This window comes from Ursus arctos, unplaced genomic scaffold, assembly GCF_023065955.2.
Source record: "Ursus arctos isolate Adak ecotype North America unplaced genomic scaffold, UrsArc2.0 scaffold_1, whole genome shotgun sequence".
NCBI classification, from domain to species: domain Eukaryota; kingdom Metazoa; phylum Chordata; class Mammalia; order Carnivora; family Ursidae; genus Ursus; species Ursus arctos.
Window position 1 is genome coordinate 82,329,956 of NW_026622763.1, and position 19,409 is coordinate 82,349,364.

General features: G+C 42.5%; 2 protein-coding genes and 1 pseudogene across 3 annotated transcripts; 1 reads left to right on the forward strand and 2 right to left on the reverse strand.

Annotated features, from left to right (window-relative positions):
* Positions 1-2,936: 2,936 nt before the first annotated feature.
* On the forward strand, positions 2,937-3,037 carry LOC113250971 (U6 spliceosomal RNA; annotated as a pseudogene).
* Positions 3,038-5,701: 2,664 nt separating this feature from the next.
* CRYGB (crystallin gamma B) lies at positions 5,702-7,607 on the reverse strand. Of its 2 annotated transcripts, none has more exons than XM_026490312.2 (3): positions 7,599-7,607; positions 7,261-7,503; positions 5,702-5,977 (listed from the first exon to the last, which is right to left on the reverse strand). In XM_026490312.2, the coding sequence occupies exons 1-3, from the start codon at positions 7,605-7,607 to the stop codon at positions 5,702-5,704; spliced, it is 528 nt and encodes a 175-aa protein (XP_026346097.1). The 2 variants fall into 2 exon arrangements, with proteins under 2 accessions (XP_026346097.1, XP_026346092.1); XM_026490307.2 differs by having other exon boundaries at positions 7,255-7,503.
* Positions 7,608-17,509: 9,902 nt separating this feature from the next.
* Positions 17,510-19,318, reverse strand: LOC113248034 (gamma-crystallin A). The gene is made up of 3 exons (XM_026489449.3): positions 19,310-19,318; positions 18,965-19,213; positions 17,510-17,782 (listed from the first exon to the last, which is right to left on the reverse strand). Exons 1-3 carry the CDS (start codon positions 19,316-19,318, stop codon positions 17,510-17,512), a joined length of 531 nt encoding a protein of 176 aa, XP_026345234.2.
* Positions 19,319-19,409: the final 91 nt, after the last annotated feature.

Sequence of the window (19,409 nt, forward strand, 5' to 3'; positions counted from 1 at the left end):
ATGCCTGAAAAATTTCTCTTCTATGAAGCCATTTCTCAGTTTAAAAAAAAAACCAAGACGTGGAGGCTACTTTAGAAATCTGTAGTGGCTTCAAACTCTAGTGTGTGTAAAGACTCACCTGTGCTTGTTAAAACTGCAAATTGCCAGGTCCTACCCTCTCCCAAGATCTTGCAGCAGGAGACGGGAAAGACTCCAGGAATCTGTATTTCTAACCAGGACCAGATCGTTCTTGGATCAAACTTTAAAAAACACTAATCTGGTTTACTCTTTTTTTTCCCCCCTTTTAGTAAAGAAAACATTGTTTAGCCATCCCCCGTTAATGTTTTATTAGCACTTATACACCATTTTCCTTGAACATGTAGACAGAAAATCTCTCTGCTTTGTTCTATTAAGTTTTATATCCACACGATGCGAGAATCAAAGCAGAAATACCAGCACTTAAATGATAGTGCTGATTAGACAGGGCAAGGGGTGAAGGGCTCAGAAAATGCAGAGTACTAAACTTTAGTCTTGTTTTTTTTTTTTTCCCCAGATCTTTCTCTTTCTGTCCCAGGGCTCCTGCCTTCTCTTTCTTATCTACCCGCCAATCTCCCCCCCCCCATCACCCCGCCCTGCAACTGCCTTTCTTGGACTCTGGTCATATCTCAGCGGACTGCCCGCAGTCTCCTGACTCTGTCCAGTCTTGCCTTCTTCTCAACTGCATTCTGCCAGCATGCCAGGGCGATCAGGATCAGAACACAACTAGTCATGTCACTGCTCTGGACTGAATGTCTGTGTCCCCTCCAAATTCATGTGTTGAAACCCTCATCCCCACTGTCATGCTGTCTGGAGATGGGGCCTTGAGAGAGAACTAGGTCCTGAGGGTGGAGACATCATGATAGGATTAGTGTCCCTAGACACGAGAAGAGATGGGAAAGAGCTTGCTTCCTCGCTCTGGGTGAGGGCACAATCAGAAGACAGTCTGCAAAGAAGGAAGCTGGCTCTCACCAGACACCGGATCTACCCGTACCCTGATCTCCGACTTCCCAGCCTCCGGAACTGAGAGAAAGAAATGTATGTTTAAGTCATTCAGTCCATGGTATTTTTGCTCTAGCGGCCTGAACGAAGGCAGCCACTCACCTGCTTGAAACCCTTCACTGGCTCCCATTGCCTCCAGAATCCGGTACTGGTTCCTTAGTGTGGCGCACTTGCCCTGAAATCCTCTGTCTTCAGACTTTCTGATGGGTCACACCAAATCCCTTGTTTCCCAATGCACACTGTTATTTTCACATTTCTCATTTACCCCGCTCCCCAGTTTAACTGAGATAGAATTGAAGTATTACATTGTGTAAGTTTAAGGTGGACCACGTATAGGTTTGATACATTAATGTGTTGCAAGATGATGATTACCACCACAGTGTTAGCTAGCACCTGCATCACCTCACATAATTAATATTTGTGTGTGTGTGTGTAAACATTTAAGACCTACACTCTTAGCAAATTTCATGTATATAATGCAGTGTTATTAACTATAATCATATGCTGTACATTAGATGCCCAGAACCTATTCACCTTATAGCTGGAAGTTTTGCTATACTTTCTCTTGATTTTTAATAAACTGACCCTTCTCACTGAGATACCAGTTCTACATTTTTCACCCAGAGAGATTTTACCCCTTTTTTGAAGTTTCATCTCAGGTATCAATTCCTCTGTAAAGATTTTCTTGAAGTTTTCCTAATCCTCCAGGCTGGACTTAATACCGCCAACTTGGTTCTATCAAGCGTCTTGCTCATACCACTGTAATGGTAATTATTACTTTATCTAGTTATTTTGTTTAGACATCAGTTTCTTGAAATCAATGAGGGGAGCCCCTTTCTGGGAAGGGACTATTCCATCTTTATTTTTGTGTTCCCACTAAGTGGCAAAATGAACTGGCACATCAAGGTTACTCAATCAATGCCCGGAGGATATGAATGTTATTCCCTAGTCTGAAATCCGTTGTTGTAATAGTCCATGGGCCCTATTTTGAATGCTCAGCACAACAGGCATACACACTCACATCAAAGTTCAGTATTTGCAACTTTCAATGTGTAGGATGACACAAGCACTCTGCATTTGATCTATTTAATGGGCCTTTATAACAGGGGAGATGAGTAAGCAAAAGAGAGAAAACTGGAATGTCGTGCTGTTCCCTAAACCTTCTGTTCCTTGGTAATTCTACTTTTTGTGTTTCCTGAGATGTCACATTAATACTACAACAGCAGCATCCAATTCCAGAGTATTGCTAGTGTCTGAGGTCCAGCCAGCCATTGACCTTAACACCCACCTTCCTGCTTCCTAGCAGCTAATGTAGCCTTTGTATCATACACAAGCTTGGTTAAATTAGATGAGGTCATTTGGTTGACAGTTACGTAGACCAAACTATCCCAAACAAGGAGGCTGGATGAGACACCAAGGGTCACCATAGTAGCACCAGCCTCTGGCTCTCTTTCTCAGCTTGTCTTTGATGACTGTCCAGTAGATGACAAGAAGATAGGGGGTAACAAATGACCCACCTCTGCTTGACTCCTGTGGCATTCCATTTGGATCAATTGGCTTTTGTGTGAAAAGCAGTACATTTCTTCTCATTTAAGCAACAGGTGGTATGATTGTCATTTTTGCTTTAACAAACCCACAAGAAAATTTAAACCCCTAAAGTCTGGAGGGGAGGGAGTAAGACAATAGCAACATAAGGACCTAACCCCGTGGCAGCAAGGCAGGATAACTGGAGAGGGAAGTCATAATGAGGAAGCACCCTTTTGAGGGTAAAACTCAATATAGCAGCTCGTGGCACTTCTTTATGGAAAGAATTCAGTTTCTTTGCTTGGTGGGCCTTATATAAAGTTAGACTGGCCAGAAAACACTATAGGTTCAATGGGAGAAAAGAGGGAAAAAAGAAGAAAAATATTTAGAATCTGGTGCTCACTTTGGCAGCATGCATACTAAAATTAGAGTGATACAGAGAAGATTAGCATGGCACAAGGATGGCATGTAAATTCTTGAAGGATTCCATATTAAAAAAAAAGATTTAAAATCTTGACTATTATAAACTAGGATCTACAGGAAATACTGGTGTGTATAGGGTATATAGGCTGACACTGGAGTTATCTTGAGTTGTTTTTCATCTTCATGGGCAAAAGGTTAGTGGGATCCTGTAGGGTATCCCTTCTCCCATTCCTCTCTTGGAGGCTGCTTTCATCTCAGACCTTTTACCTCTTTGAGGTTCCAGTGGGAACTTTTGAGAGAGGAGGGAGAGAAGAAGGAAGCATAGGTGAGGAGTTAGTTTGGTTGTATCCCCCTCTGCCCCCCCCCACCATTACTTCCTTCTGTTGATTGTTTTTAATATTGGGATTAGAGGGAGGATACCATTCTCTTTGCCTGTTCCCCACGGATGGGAACACAATTTTCAAGAAGAAAAACTTGATCAGTGACATCCAGGGTCTCTAATTTTATGTGTTTTGGGTTCAAGTGTTTCAGGATCATTTCCATGTCTGAAGTCTGTGATTTTATGCTTACCAAGCAAATAAAGTAAAATTCAGCACTGTGAGAAGCTTTTGGCTTTCCCATTTATGTCTGATATGTTACTGGCAAACAGAGAACTCTGGCTAATATCTCCAGGAAGCCAACACTAGTGTTGGGAGTTTAAAGGTTGAAGAACTGGGATTTAGGAATAATTAGTACCAAATAATTCAAGAACCTATTTTCTAGGGAAAGAACCATGTGGCCCAGTTTGCCTTGAACACTCCTGGTTCATGCCTTTTGCCCCGGTGTAATCCCTAATAGCACCCACTTGTGCTATCAAAAATGACTCAGACTAAGCAACAAATTTGATGCTTGTTCTGTTCATGAGCCACATGGGTGGTAGATATGGAACCCTGGAAAGCATGGTTTGGAAGGAGACTATAAAAAGTGAACAGCCATGTGGGTATAGTTAAGAACAGAGGAGAGATGAGCAAGAATGAGAAAGAAGACCAGGCCACCCAGCAGCAGGTTGGACCTTGCAGACTGTTGAGAGCATGGCCACGTAATATTTAATTTCATATTGTTGTACTGCTGGGATCTAAACTCCTCCCACAATCTCTATAATGAAGCTGGCAGCGGACATGAATGTTTCATATGAGAGATGGTTCAGAGCTCCAGGAAAAGGAGCTATGTCTCCCACTGAGTTGGTGAGACACATGGGGTGGGTCACATGGGGGAGGACAAGATGATCCTAACAGGGCAGGAGTTCAGAGGGGAGGGTGACTGGAAAAGGCATAAATAACTCATTCCCTTTCCAGAATTACAAGAGACATTGAGTACATTTGTGTCGGAGAGCGTGGATATGCAAGTCTCCCACTCCATGTGAGATGACATTTCAGCCATTTCATTAGAATCTCAAAGAATGGGGTACTTTAAATGGATTTTGACCTGAAACCATCAGCTTTATTGTGGAACTTTGTAAGAAACAGAATGAAGAACCATATTTCATTATTGCAGGGTGCTATTAGGGATGTTGTTTGCTCAGTACCCACTTTATTAGGACCTACATGAAAACTTTCTTTGAGGTTTCAGTACTGGGAACAGGTTAGTTTTGGATAATTAGTTTATTTGTCTCATGGACTCTCTCAGTCATGGAACTGGTCTTGTTTCCCCTCTGTCTTGGTGGTTGGATTCAAATCTGGCTTTACCTACAACCAACAAAGTGCCTCAGAACATGGGACTTGGGCTCAAATGTCTCTCCTGGAAAATAAACATCCTCAAAGAAAACACACAAACAGTCAAGCAAACTTCTCCAGAAAATGTCAATTCCTCATTTTCCATTTAGTATTACTTTCCAGGTATAGTCATAATTCTTTACTTCCTATTAGAGTGATAGGAGTTTGAGTTTCCATATGTACATGTGGTTTTTTGTAGAAATCCTGAAATTCTTCTATAAAAGAGACAGTGAATTCTATTTGGATTGAAAATCTCCTGGAGGAATGAGGTATTGACATGGAATTGGCTGCCATTAGAAGGGTAAAGAACACAAGAGGGGAGGGTGACCAGTTTGTTCATTTGTTTTTGAAGCTAAAGGAAGGGTCTAGACGCTGAGACGACTTTCCTCATTAGCTAAGATTTGGCCTACATAGAAAAGATGGTGGAGGGGCACCTGGGTGGCTCAGTCGTTAAGTGTCTGCCTTTGGCCCAGGGCGTGATCCCGGCGTTTCGGGATCGAGCCTCACATCAGGCTCCTCCTCTGGGAGCCTGCTTCTTCCTCTCCCACTCCCCCTGCTTGTGTTCCCTCTCTCACTGGCTGTCAAGTAAATAAATTAAAAAATCTTTAAAAAAAAAAAAAAAGAAAAGATGATGGAGGTAACCTACAAGGATAACTTGAGGCATTACAATAAGTACTAATTTAACATTGTAGCTGCAAATTTACCTTTTAAGACTAACCATAAATGTCTTTAGCCCGATTGAATTGAACCTTGAGCCTACATGGTTTAGTCTTCAAAAGAATGCTGGCAATGATATCCTTTACTTTATCCCCCTTAAAAGACATTGTTTCCCATCATGAAAATGTCGGTCATTATGTTTGGCTAAGTACCATTATTGCTTACAAAGTCTTAATAGGTTAAAAGAAGAGCAGGACTCCGTAGTGCCAGAAACACAAGCTAAATATTTTATTGGATTCTAAAGGAGAAAAGTGGAGAACATAAATACTTTAGTAAAAATCCATTACTCGTCTAAAAGAACCAACTTTGGCGTTCGTGGCCCCCCAGTCAAGGTATCTCCTGTACTCCCCGGGCCTCAGGAGGTACTGCCTTCCCCTGTAGTTGGGCAGCTCATAAAGGACCCAGCAGCCCTCCAGCACATTGAGGGAGTGGATTTCGTTGAGATGGAAGCGGTCCTGAAGAGAGAGACAATCGTCTGTGATCTCTGACATTTGTCCTCTGAAGTCATCTCTCTCATAGATCCTCATTCTGAACGTGCCGGAGTGCTGGGGAGGCAAACAGAAAGGAAAAGATAAATGAACACAAATGGAGAGAATTAGAGTTCTAACCCCTATGCTTCCCTGCCCCCACCAGCCCAAAAGTTCCTGGAGTCCAGGTTTGCTTCCAGAACAATCATGTTGCAGTGTTAAAGAGCCTTCTGGCCCCCCTCACCCTCCCCGCCCACCCTCTCCACCCACCCCTGCGTCTACAGGATTTCTGGGCAATGCGAGGGACAAAACAGGCAGCCCTTCAGTGCTATCCATTGGGCTCTGTCCTTGGCAGCCAAGGTTTGTCTCAAATAAAGTGATCATGTTAAGGCTTGTTATTAGAGAAGGTCCTTCTCAAAAGAGATAAGTGTAAGTCATTGGAAAGGAAAGTCCCATTTGATATAGCACTCTGGTTAAAAAGGAATCAACATTTAGCTATTTTCTCTAAGGCCGATGTTTGGGTTTTGTGTACACCATGGAGCGTAAGATTATTAAGCTTTTGTAGAAAAGAAGACGACCCATTTTCTTTGTCTGTGTTTTTATCGCCTCAGTGTCACTTCGGATTTCAACCTATCTGACTCTTAAGTTTGCTTTCCGGGCTCTTCCCTCACTGTCTTTGTTTCCCTCTGCAGCAAAAATCATCTCCATTGAGCTCTGTTTGGATGACACTATACCCCATACCTCCCACAACTCCGGCACATTCTTCTGAGAACTGTGCAAATGGCTCTCTAGAAAATACTGAATCTCAAACTTTCATTTTGGAATTGGCCTTTCCTCTAATTTATACCTCTAAGTGAGCTAATAGATACTGACCATGAAATTAGAATAAAAACCAAAAGAAAGGGGCTGATCTTCTCCAGGAAGATCATTAAATAGAAAAGTGAGCCAAAGCAAGCAAGTGTATTCTTATCAATTAAGCAGACCCAGATTGTATCTAGAAGATTTGACATATTATTTCTGAGTTGACACCGCTTGGAATGACGCCTTTAGGAAGCTCTATCTTAAACACGTGGCAACTTCTGTTTTCCCTCTGTCCTCTTTTTCTCAATTAGTCTTTGGATTTTTAAATTTTTTATTACATTTAAAATATAAAATTATGGAAACATGTGAGTGAAAAAGCAAGCACCACAGAGTTCATAAAGAATGGCTTCCCCTCTGAGACCCCCTTCTAGAATAGACTGTGGGCAGTGGGCTCACTCTCACCTGCTGCTCTCTAGTTGGAATGATTTGGTTGAAGAATGGTATTTGTTCATGGCTTTCATTTCCAAAGAGACCAGAGAGGAGGACGGAGCCACACTCACCTGGGGGATGAGGTGGCAGGAGCGGATGGAGTCGCTGAAGCCCAGCCACTGCTGGTAGTCGGGGTAGTCCCCGCGCCGCAGGAAGTACTGGTGGCCTTGGTAGTTGGGGCGCTCATACAGCATCCAGCAGCCGCTGTCCACGCGGATGGAGTTGCAGCGGCTGAAGTAGGGCTGCAGGTTGGGGCAGTCGCTGCTGCACTCGTAGCAGCGGCCCTGGAAGCCCCGCTCCTCGTAGAAGGTGATCTGCAGAGTGGAAGATGTGGGAGCATGAGGCCATTTGCCCCTGCTGAAGGGGCTGTGCCAGGGCCGACCCTGAGCCTCCGGGACCCCGCACTTACCTTCCCCATTTTGGAGCGAGGGAGCAGGAGGAGTTGGCCGGCGCTGTGTGGGACGAGGGGGAGTGAGGCTGTATATATAACAGCCCTGACTGCTGCCTCCGCAGGAAATCACACAAAAGGGGCCCCTTTTGGTGAGTTAAGGGGATTTGCCGGCTCCCCGCTCCTCCTCCCCCTGGTCATTGGGGTTAGCTGAATGGTTTACTCTCATTCTTTCTGGTAGGTTCGGGTTGTTCTAATTCACTAAAGCTGTTGTTGCCACCAAAATGAAAAGAGTCTTTACTCTTTTAGTTGTGAAAAAGGATGAACGAAATTCTATCCCCATGCTTTTATTTTGTCGCCTGTTCTGCTTAATTGACTCCTCAAAGGTAATTAAAGTAAGTCATGTATTCTGCTCCGGGACTGGTGGTGGTGGTGGTTTTTAACTTTTATGAAAAATCAGAATTTAAATCATAAGAAATCTTAAGGAAGAGGGAATCAAGGGAAATGATCTGTAGAAGTGCTTTAAAAAGGCTAAGGCGTAGTTCAAAATCGAGACGCTTTGGTCAGCACTGTTGTTATTTTGGGGTCTGTCGAGTAAAACTGATGCTTGACTGGAAATGTGTAGGCTCCTGGAGGCTGGGAATTCTCTTATTCCTTTCCGCCTCTGGGCCTAGAGCAGAGGGTTGGCTCCTAGTAGGCTCTCGGTACTTGGCTTTGACCTGAAAGAAAGCAGATAGCTAAGGCCTTCCTCCCCTTCCTCACAACTCCCCGAGCCTAAATCCTTCCTTCTGCTGGTGGCTGCCCCGAGTACTGCTTGCTCTTTTATGTCCCTGTCCTCCTTCAGTGTCCTAAGATCTTCCCTCCTCATCACCATTAAAGACTCTTGCTTACTTGGTAAGGCTGGCTTGAGTTAGTGTGAGGAGTAATGTAGAAGCCCTCAAAATAGCGACGGCCTCCTTCCTCAGACTTCAGAGATGCTGGAGAGCACCCAAGCCAGATGACAGAGCCTCTTGACCGTATGAATTTCACAGTGTGGTGTGGGGACCCCAAAGGTCCCTGAGACACTTTCAAGAGGTTCCTAAGGTCAAAACAGTTTTCATAACAATACCAAGATGTTCTTGACCCTTTTCCCTCTTATTCTTTTTTTTTTTTTAAGATTTTATTTATTTATTTTGACAGAGAAAGCCAGCGAGAGAGGGAACACAAGCAGGGGAGTGGGAGAGGAAGAAGCAGGCTCCTAGTGGAGAAGCCTGATGCAGGGCTCGATCCCATAACGCCAGGATCATGCCCTGAGCCAAAGGCAGACGCTCAACGACTGCACCACCCAGGCGCCCCTCTTCGCTCTTATTCTTTTTCAGGGGTACAGTGGAGTTTTTCCAGAGGCTCTAGGACATTCAAGAGACTTATAAAAATGTAAAACAATTCCAATCTTTTCGTTAATTGTTGTTGCTTTGGAAAATACAGTTATTATTCATAAAAATATGTTATTTATGTTAACATGTAATAGGCTTACCACCTAAGGCCTCGGGTCAGAGGCCTATACTCAGACTTCTCGGAGCATCTGCCCCACTTCGTCACCACCCAGCATAGCACTGCTGCTCCGCCTTTCTCATAAAATTTCTTCTTTTCCTTGTCTTCAGCAAGGTTATCAACTCAAGAATAAGGGCCACGTCACACTTCTTTATCTCCCACCACAATTTATTAGTTAAGTAGGTGGATAAACCGAGTCCTGCAAACATGAAGAACATGAAAAAATAATGATTCTATTTTGGAGAACAGGAACTCCCCCACGTGAGATCACCCACACGGACGTTCAGAGACATTGAAGCCACTTTCTCCCACTCAGCTACCACTCTCTCTGGTTCTGACGCCCTCTGCTGCTGCTTCTGCCTCTCCTTGCTGACCTGGGAGGACTTGAAAGGAGGTGAAAATGGCCCAGAACCCCAGGCTGGTGCAGGCCCACCACAGCACGGTCTTCCTGTGGGGTGGGGAGGTGTTAGAACCCCACCAGGGCTATGTCGTTCAAGTCTCTAAGTGGCTACGGGAGAGAGGGGAGTGGGCCTGAGAAACAGAACAAAAATGAAAGAAAAAGTGGTAAACAACATTTTTGTGAAGGAAAATAATAAAAAGGATTCTTAGCTATTTCCTTGTAGTTTATTTTTTATATTATACATTTTAAAAGATTTATTTATTTATTTGAAAGAGAGAGAGAGAGAGAGAAAGAGCAGGGAAGGGGCAGAGGGAGAGGCAGAGAAGCAGACTCCCTGCTGAACACCCCAGTGTGGGGGCTCCTTGTACTTTAGAAGATGGATGGATCAATGGAATGAGACTTTAGGTCCTGGATGCTGCAAGACAGGCTCTGTTATGTCTCTTCGTATTTTTTTTTTTAAGATTTTATTTATTTATTTGACAGAGATAGACAGCCAGCGAGAGAGGGAACACAAGCAGGAGGAGTGGGAGAGGAAGAAGCAGGCTCATAGCAGAGGAGCCTGATGTGGGGCTCGATCCCATAACGCCAGGATCACGCCCTGAGCCGAAGGCAGACGCTTAACCGCTGTGCCACCCAGGCGCCCCTGTTATGTCTCTTCATATTATCAGCCAATGGCCCAGTCTAATTATGTGGGAGGTTAAGGGACTGAAGCCACTGAGCCTTTTATCAGAAATATTTGAATACCGAGTTTAGCTGTAATGTACAAGTTTTTTGTTTTGTTTTGTTTTTAATAACTGTAAAACTCCCTTTGGAAGAACTGGTCTTATTTAAATCAGAACAAAAATTTAGAAAGTTGTTTAAGGTCCTCTAGGAGCTCATAGTTAAATAAACTTGTAGATCAAAATATTTGAATGGATCTAATATAACCCTGGCTTCTTCTAAAAATAAGATCATTCATTTAGGAGCCATTATAGTTGCCTGAGGCCTGTTAGGAGCCTGAGTGGAAATAGTTCATTAACCCCCCCCCCCCAAACGTTTTAGTTTACAAGCTGGCTTTTCCTGAAACACTTGCAGACTTCTTTCCTGACTCTCTGGTAACCACTCCCAAGTGAAATCTCTTGAGTTCATCAGCACGTCATTGACATGACCTTGCTGAAGGAAGCCATGTCTACTTCCATTTAAGGCGTTAGGATTGAAACTGCAGCAAACCTTATAGCATTCACTTGGCTTGTGATGATGAAAATAATAATAGGCAATAATAAATAGCCTACTGTATAAAGAGTGTCTGGTATGTTCCAGACACTGTACAAGAAATTGTACAAAGTACCTCATGTAGCCAACACAGCACAGTTATTATGGGAACTTCCCCAAATGTTTGTGAGATGTCGGGCAAGAACATAAACAGAGCCCCCTTTACCTCTTCCCTCCTCTCTTTTCACTCCCTCACATGTCCACAGTCTATCCGCATGCTCCTTGCCCCCCTTCACTTCCCACAAACAGCTGCCTTTTGACTACCAGTCTCCTTGGGAGGACAGGCCCCGTGAAGACTCTCTTTTAGGTCTTGGAAACAAGGTCTAAATAGAGGGAATTCCGGAGTTTCAGGTAAAAGGAGCATGGTCTAAAAGAAGTGTGGGCTTGTCCCCAAGGTTCCACAGATTCCTGTCCTGTGGGGAAGATTGCAGCTGGAAGAGGCGAGAGTAAGACTCTCTGAGGCACCCAGTTCAGGTCAAGATCCCTGACTGCCCAAGTCTAATCAGTACTGATCATGACAGAGAAAAAAATCCAAAAGGTAGACATAGTTAGTAAGTGGAGGAACTGGGAATTGAACTCAGGTGTGTCGGCTCCAAGGCCTAAACTAATTGCCTCTGCATATAACAATGGCTGGTTTTAGATGTTACCTTTCTAGGTGTGCCTATCTTATATCTTCCCTAAATTATACACTTCTCAATGTCATACTTTCCTTTTAATTTACGAAAGGCCTAGCATCCAGCTAGCCTGTGGTGTCCCTACCAACCCCAAGAATCTTTGTCTTTAACAGGAGCTCTGGTAAATTGTAGTGGACTCTTCAATTGACTGATTGCTGCCAGGCTGAAGAAATCAGCATTAACTGACTATAAAAGGCTCTGTAATCCCATATTCATTTATTTGTCTTAGATTTCTCAGACAGTGGTAATGGGTGACTGTCAAAGGGACATTGAAGATGTTCACATTTTCTTGACTTAAAGGAATTTTCTAGAAAACAGCTAATTTATTCTGACGTGTTTTCCTTATAAAGTCCATATATATGGCACAATTAAACACAACTGATGGAGGGGTGACTACTACTTACTGAGTCTCTGCTATATGCTAGCTTCTTTACAGAACATAGCTCATTTACTCCTCATAAGATCATGCAGAGAAAACCAAAGCTCAGAGGGGATAAGTGACTTGCTCAAGGTCACCCAGCCATTAGCTGGTCAAGCCAGGAACCAAGTCTATGGAGCTCAAAGCCTGCATTGGTAACCACTGAGATAACCCATTTTGAAACCTAACAGAGTCTTAAAGTATCAGAGCTGGAAGGAAACATGGAGCTCATCTTGTCCAGACCCTTCATTTTATAGAGAGGGAAACTTGTGGTATACTTGTGAGATCAAATGCTTTTTTCTAAGCCTCTAAATTCACCAGATTAAAACAAAACCAAATCCTAAATTAACAAAGTTATTTTCAGTGGGACATGTCACCTTATTTTTCATTTTTTGTTAAAACAGAGCTCATATGTCATTAGTCACCCAACTAGAGGGCAACACGTGATGATTTAGCTGGGCCAGCAACAAAATCTCAAACCTTCTGCATATTTGGAATTGATAAGAGCCACAACATTTTAATAATATGTGTATCTTAAAAAAAAAGATTTTATTCATTTATTTGTCAGAGAGCGGGAGAGAGAGAGAGCACAAGCAGGGGAGTGGCTGGCAGAGGGAGAAGCAGGCTCCCCGCTGAGCAAGAAGCCTGATGTGGGACTCAATCCTAGGACTGTGGGACCATGACCTGAGCCAGACAGGTAACCAACTGAGCCACCCAGGCATCCCAATAATATGTGTATCTTATCATTTATCCTATAAGTTTCTTCCACAAGAAGGAATCTTATTTTAAAAGGATCATTACTTAAGTTTCTGTACAGAGCATTAGTTTCTAAAGATTTCTTTCTTTTCTTTTCTTTCTTCTTTCTTTCTTTCTTTCTTTCTTTCTTTCTTTCTTTCTTTCTTCTTTCTCTCCCTTCCTTCCTCCTTCCCTCCCTTCTTTTCTTCCTTCCTTCCCCTCCTCCTCCCTCCCTTCCTTCCTTCCTTTTTAAGTAATCTCTATACCCAACGTGGGGCTCAAACTCACAACCCTGAACGCTGAGATCAAGAGTTGCATGTTCTACTGACTGAGCCAGGCACCCCAGAGCATTAGTTTTTTTTTTTTTTTAAGATTTTATTTATTTATTTGACAGAGAGAGAGACAGCCAGTGAGAGAGGGAACACGAGCAGGGGGAGTGGGAGAGGAAGAAGCAGGCTCCCAACAGAGAAGCCTGATGTGGGGCTCGATCCCAGGACCCTGGGATCATGCCCTGAGCCGAAGGCAGATGCTTAACAACTGAGCCACCCAGGTGCCCCATCCCAGAGCATTAGTTTTTAAAAGATCTTTATTGAGATATAATTCACATACCATACAGTTGGTCCATTTAAAGTATATAATTAATGGTTTTAGTATGTTCACAGATATGTACAACCATTGCTATGGTCAATTTTAGAATATGGTTGTCACCACAATGAGAAATCCTGTGCTTTTTAGTTTCATTCCTTTATCTACCCATTCCTTCCAGCCCTAAGCAACCACTAATCGATTTACTGTCTCTGTAGCTTTGCCTATTCTGGATATTTCATATCAGTGGAATCCTATAATATACATACTTCTGTGACTGGCTTCTTTCACTTTGCATGTTTTCAAGATTCATCCATGTTATAGCACATATCAGTATTTCATTCCTTTTTTATGGCCAAATAGTATTTCATAATATAGATATATCACATTTTATTGATCCAGTCATCCATTGATAGACTTTTGGGTTGTTTTCACCTTTCGGCTATTGTGACTAGTGCTGCTATAAACACTCATGTGTAAAGTTTGTGTTTGAACACTGCTTTCAGTTCTTATGAATATATATCTAGAAGTAGAATTGGTGAGTCATATGATAACTCCATGTTTAACTAAGGAACTGCCAAGCTATCTTCCACAGCTGCCACACCATTTTACATTTCCACCAGCAACTTATGAGAATTCCAATCTCTCTACATCCTTACCAATATTTGTTATTTTCTGGAGCTTTCCCCCCCCTAAAATTATTATAACTATCCTAGTAGGCATTAAGTGGTATCCCATTGTGGGTTTGATTTGAATTTCCCTAAGGACCAATGATGTTGAGCATCTTTTCTTTTGTTTATTGGCCATTTGTATATCTTCTTCAGAAAGATATATATTCAAGTCTTTTGCCCATCATGAGAGACTATGGACTATGAGAAACAAACTGAGGGCTACAGAGGGGAGGGGGGTGGGGGAATGGGATAGGCCAGTGATGGGTAGTAAGGAGGGCACATATTGCATGGTGCACTGGGTGTTATACACAACTAATGAATCATCGAGCCTTACATCGAAAACCGGGGATGTACTGTATGGTGACTAACATAATATAATAAAAAATCATTATAAAAAAAAAATAGTGTTGTCTTTGTGTTATTGAGTTGTAAGATATATATATTCTGGATACTCAACTCTTGCCAGATATATGGTTTGTAAATATTTTTTCCCATTCTGTAGGTTGCCTTTTGACTTTTTTTCTTTTTTATAAAAATTATTTTTTATTTACCTTATTTATTTATTTTTAATTTTTCTTCCAAGATTTTATTTAAAGTTAGTTAACATACAGAGTAGTATTGGTTTAAGGAGTAGAATTTAGTGATCACTTACAAATAACACCCAGTGCTCACACCAACAAGTGCCCTCCTTAATGCCCAACACCCATTTAGCCCATCCCCCCACCCACCTCCCCTCCAGCAACCCTCAGTTTGTTCTCTGTAGTTAAGAGTCTCTTATGGTTTTCCTCTCTCTCTGTTTTTATCTTATTTTGTTTTTCCTTCCCTGCCCCTATGTTCATCTGTTTTGTTTCTTAAATCCCACATATGAGTGAAATCATAGAGTATTTGTCTTTCTCTGACTGACTTATTTCACTTAGCATAATACCCTCTAGTTCCATCCACATGATTGCAAATGGCAAGATTTCATTCTTTTTGATGGCTGAGTAAAAGTCTTTTGTATATATATATATACCATATCTTCTTTATCCATGCATTGGTTGATGGACATTTGGGCTCTTTCCATAATTTGGCTATTGTTGATAATGCTGCTATAAACATGGGGCTGTATATGCTCCTTCAAATCATTATTTTTGTATTCTTTGGATAAATACCTAGTAGTGCACAATTGCTGAGTCATAGGGTAGCTCTAATTTTAACTTTTTGAGGAACCTGCATACTATTTTCCAGAATGGTTGCACCAGTTTGCATTTCCACCAACACTGTAAGAGGGTTCCCCTTTCTCTGCAGCCTTGCCAACATCTGTCATTTCCCAAGTCATTAATTTTAGCCATTCTAACAGGTATGAGGTGGTATCTTATTGTGGTTTTGATTTGTATTTCCCTGATGCCAAGTGATGTTGAGCATTTTTTCATGTGTCTATTGGTCATTTGTATGCCTTCTTTGGTGAAATCTCTGTTCATGACTTCTGCCCATTTCTTAACTGGATTATTTATTTTTTGGGTGTTGAGTTTGATAAGTTCTTTATAGATTTTGGATACTAGCCCTTTATCCAATATGTCATTTGCAAACATCTTCCCTCATTCCATAGGTTGCCTTTTAGTTTTGTTGATTGTTTCCTTCACTGTGCAGAAGCTTTTTATCTCAAGGAAGTCCCAATAGTTATATTTGCTTTTGTTTCCCTTGCCTCCGGAGATGTGTCTAGTAAGAAGCTGCTACATTCACTTTCTTGATAGTGTCCTTTGATTCATAAAACATTTTAATTTTAAGTCCAATTTGTCTTGTTATTGTTGTTTCTGCTTTCATATTTAAGAAATCATTGCCTAATAAAAGATCATAAAGATGTATGCTTGTGTTTTCTTCCAAGTTTTATGGCTTGACTTTTTACATTTAAGTCTTTGATTTTTTTGAGTTGATTTTTACATATGGTGTGAAATAGGGGGCTAACTTCATCCTTTGCATGTGGTTGTCCAGTAGTTTCAGCACCGTTTGTTGAGAAGCTATTCTTTCCCATTGAATCATCTTAGAATCCTTGTCAAAAATCAGTTGACACATGGGTTAATTTCTGGACTCTCAAGTCTATTTCATTCATCTCCATGTCTACCCAATGCCAGGACCTTGCTGTCTTGATTACTGTTGTTTTATGGTAAGTTCTGAAATTGAGAAGTACTCCTACTTTGTTCTTCTTTCTCAAGATTGTTTTGGCTATTCTGGGTCACTTGCAATTCCATGTGAATTTTAAAATCAGTTTTGATAAAACGGTTAACAGGGACAGGCACTATTTATGCTTATACAGATTTGGAAAGAGAATTTGCATTCTGGGAGAGCAGCTTTACTATAGTGGAAAGAAATTCCAGAGGTATGCAGTGGAGTAAATATTAATACTTCACTCTGTGTAATCAAGTCTTTTTTTTTTAATTTAAATTCGATCAATTAACATGTAGTGTATTATTAGTTTCAGTGATTCATCAGTCTTATATAATACTCAGTGCTCATTTCGTCATGTGTGTAATTGAGTCTTTTTTAAAGATTTTATTCATTTATTTGAGAGAGCAAGAGAGAGAAAGAGAGAGAGAGAGAGCATGAGCGGGGGGAGGGGCAAAGGAAGACAGAGAAGCAGACTCCCTGCTGAGCAGGGAGCCTGATGTGGAACTCAGTCCCAGGAGCCTCAGATTATGACCTGAGGGAAGGCAGATCCTTAACCTACTGAGTCACCCAGGCGCTCTGTGATTGGGTCTTGATAGAAATTCATACTGGAGTCCAAAATAAAGATGACTGTATTGTACTCTTGAATTTGAGCAGACACTGGGGATACATGAATTTTCTACATTTACGTTTGTGTAATAATTTAAAAATAACAAAATATGTTCACAATCTTTCCTTATCTTTTCATCATAATTATCCTGGAATTTAGTGAAGCAGGAATTTCTTATCCACCGTTAATCTTCAATAAGGTAATTTTGGAACAGAGAGGATAAGAAATGACTTGATCAAAGAGATAAGCCAGTAAGTAGGGAAACCAACCATCCTGGTTTACCTGAGACTGAGGGGCTTTCCAGGCTGTAGGACTTTCAGTGCTAAAACTGGGAAAGTCCCTAAAAATCTAGTCCGAATTGGACACATCGCTGGTAATTAGCAGAAGTAGGATAACGACTCAGGCCCTTTAACGCTTACTTTAACACTTTTCTTACCCGCTGAACTCATCAAGCACGCTTGACCTTCTCTACCTTGGGAATTCTGCTTAAAACCCCTCTCTCCACTCAGCTTTTCTTGACTCATCTGAGACTTCAGCTGCCCTAACCTTTCCGACAATCCCGTGTCTTTGGTGTCCCAGCCTCAACTCATTCTATGTTTTCTACTTTGTATGGGGTCTAATAGGTTTTCCTTCCATTCGCCTGCCCTCTCTTTCTCAGACTGGGGGTTGTAGAAGCAAACATGTTGTTTCTCCCTCCTTCCCATGACATGTGTGGGGGCTCCAGGAATACTGTTGCCTGACCAACGGGGAAGCAAGTAGACGGTCAAAACACCTGACCTTCAGGGTCAGGTAAGTTGCCAAGGGTCACCATTTATTAGAATTCAGTGGTTATCTAAAGATAAACAAGAGTCACTTAGTGCCAGGAGCACAGTTGTGTATTTACTGCATTTTGATGTGGATCGTACCAGGAAACAGCCTAGTACAAATCGATGACCCGTCTCAGAGAGCCCACCCTGGCATCCATGGCCCCCCAGTCGTGGTAGCGCCTGTAGTCCCCCGGCCTCAGCAGGTACTGTCGCCCCCGGTAGTTGGGCAGCTCGTAGAGGACCCAGCAGCCCTCCAGCACGTGGAGGGAGTGCAGCTCATTGAGCCGGAAGCGATCGTGGATGCAGGAACAGTCTTCAGTGAGCTCAGACACCAGGCCCCCATAGTCGTGTCTCTCGTACAGCCTTATCCTGTGAGAGCTGGTCTGTTGTGACAATAAACAAAAGAAGAAAAATCAGTGTGGGCATCTCTGATCTCAGTAAAAGTGACTTAGTCAGCCCGCATCTTCATGAAGCACGGTTTTCAAGCCATCCTGCTGTGTATGTGTCTTCTCCTCACATTGTTGGTCTAACAAATTAGGAAGAATACTAAAATAAAACTGACCTGATCTTGTGGAAGAAACAAACATTGAGATAAAGGGAATAAAAGGGATTCCTTTGTAGGAAACCATTGGTCACAACTGTATTCAGTGAGTGTGCAGAGAGGATTTTAACGCTCTTTTCTGTTATGTCCGCACGTAACAGGGTCCTAACAAGCTTGTTTTTAAGTCACTCTTTACACATAATTTACGGTAATGTGTATTTACCCTGAGTCCACGTGTCTGACATTTTGCCAAGTCACCTGAACCATTTGAGGTTCTTGCCTCAAAGAAATTCGTGTTTTATTTATCTTTTTGCCTCTGCAAATTTCTCTAGCCTACTTTGGTTTCACTTCTTGAATCTGCTTGTCATACCTCACAATTTGGTGTCACCAGCAAGGAGAAACACAAACTCAGCATGTTTAAAAACATTAAGCAGCACTTTGATGAGGACCATGTCCCATGAAATCCTAATTAATGACCTGTCTCTAACCCTGGTAAGAAACTAGTTGATAATGACTCCTGGGAACCAGGGAGCCCCTTGGACCTGAGACATAGTATTCTAGTTTCTAGATCCTTATGCCATAGAGACTGTGTGGAAAACAATCACTAATACAGTCTGAACACATTACACCTACATTGTTCCCCCGAGGTCTGTTAAATGTTCCTACCATTAAAAAATAATGATTTAGATAGGCTTTTTTTCTTTTCTTTTCTATACATGATGATTTTTATTTAGAAAGTAGGAATCAGCTGGCTGCTACCAAGTTTAACTTCAGAGGCTATGTTGTGATTTCTTACGCCCTAAAAACAATCTTGTCCTTAAATAAGAAAAAAAAAAAAAGAGGTTACAGTGATTCATAAGCCTACTCACATTTTTTTTTTTTTTTTTAATGCTTGACAGTCATGCATTGCTATCCTTACTGTGAACACTAGTCCTGAGTTGAAACAAACTGACTTTGACCAACAGGAATTTACGGCCACAGATCAGTGATGATTTCCCGTCAGTCTGGTGGAAGCGAGACTCACGGAAGGAATGGCCCGGCAGGAGCGGATGGAGTCGCTGAGGCCCAGCCACTGCTGGTAGTCGGGGTAGTCCCCGCGCCGCAGGAAGTACTGGTGGCCTTGGTAGTTGGGGCGCTCATACAGCATCCAGCAGCCGCTGTCCACGCGGATGGAGTTGCAGCGGCTGAAGTAGGGCTGCAGGTTGGGGCAGTCGCTGCTGCACTCGTAGTGGCGGCCCTGGAAGCCCCGCTCCTCGTAGAAGGTGATCAGCGGTGGGAGGAATGAGGGAATGGCCAGAAGTCAGCGGGGAAGGAACCCCGAACACAGGAGACACGCAACAGACGTGGCATGGCACCTCAGGTGACTCACCTTCCCCATGGTTGTTAGCAGCGGATGATCAGCGTCCGGCGTGATGGGGACAAGAGTGGCAGCTGGTATATATAGCAGGAGGGCTGCTGCGTTGGCAGGA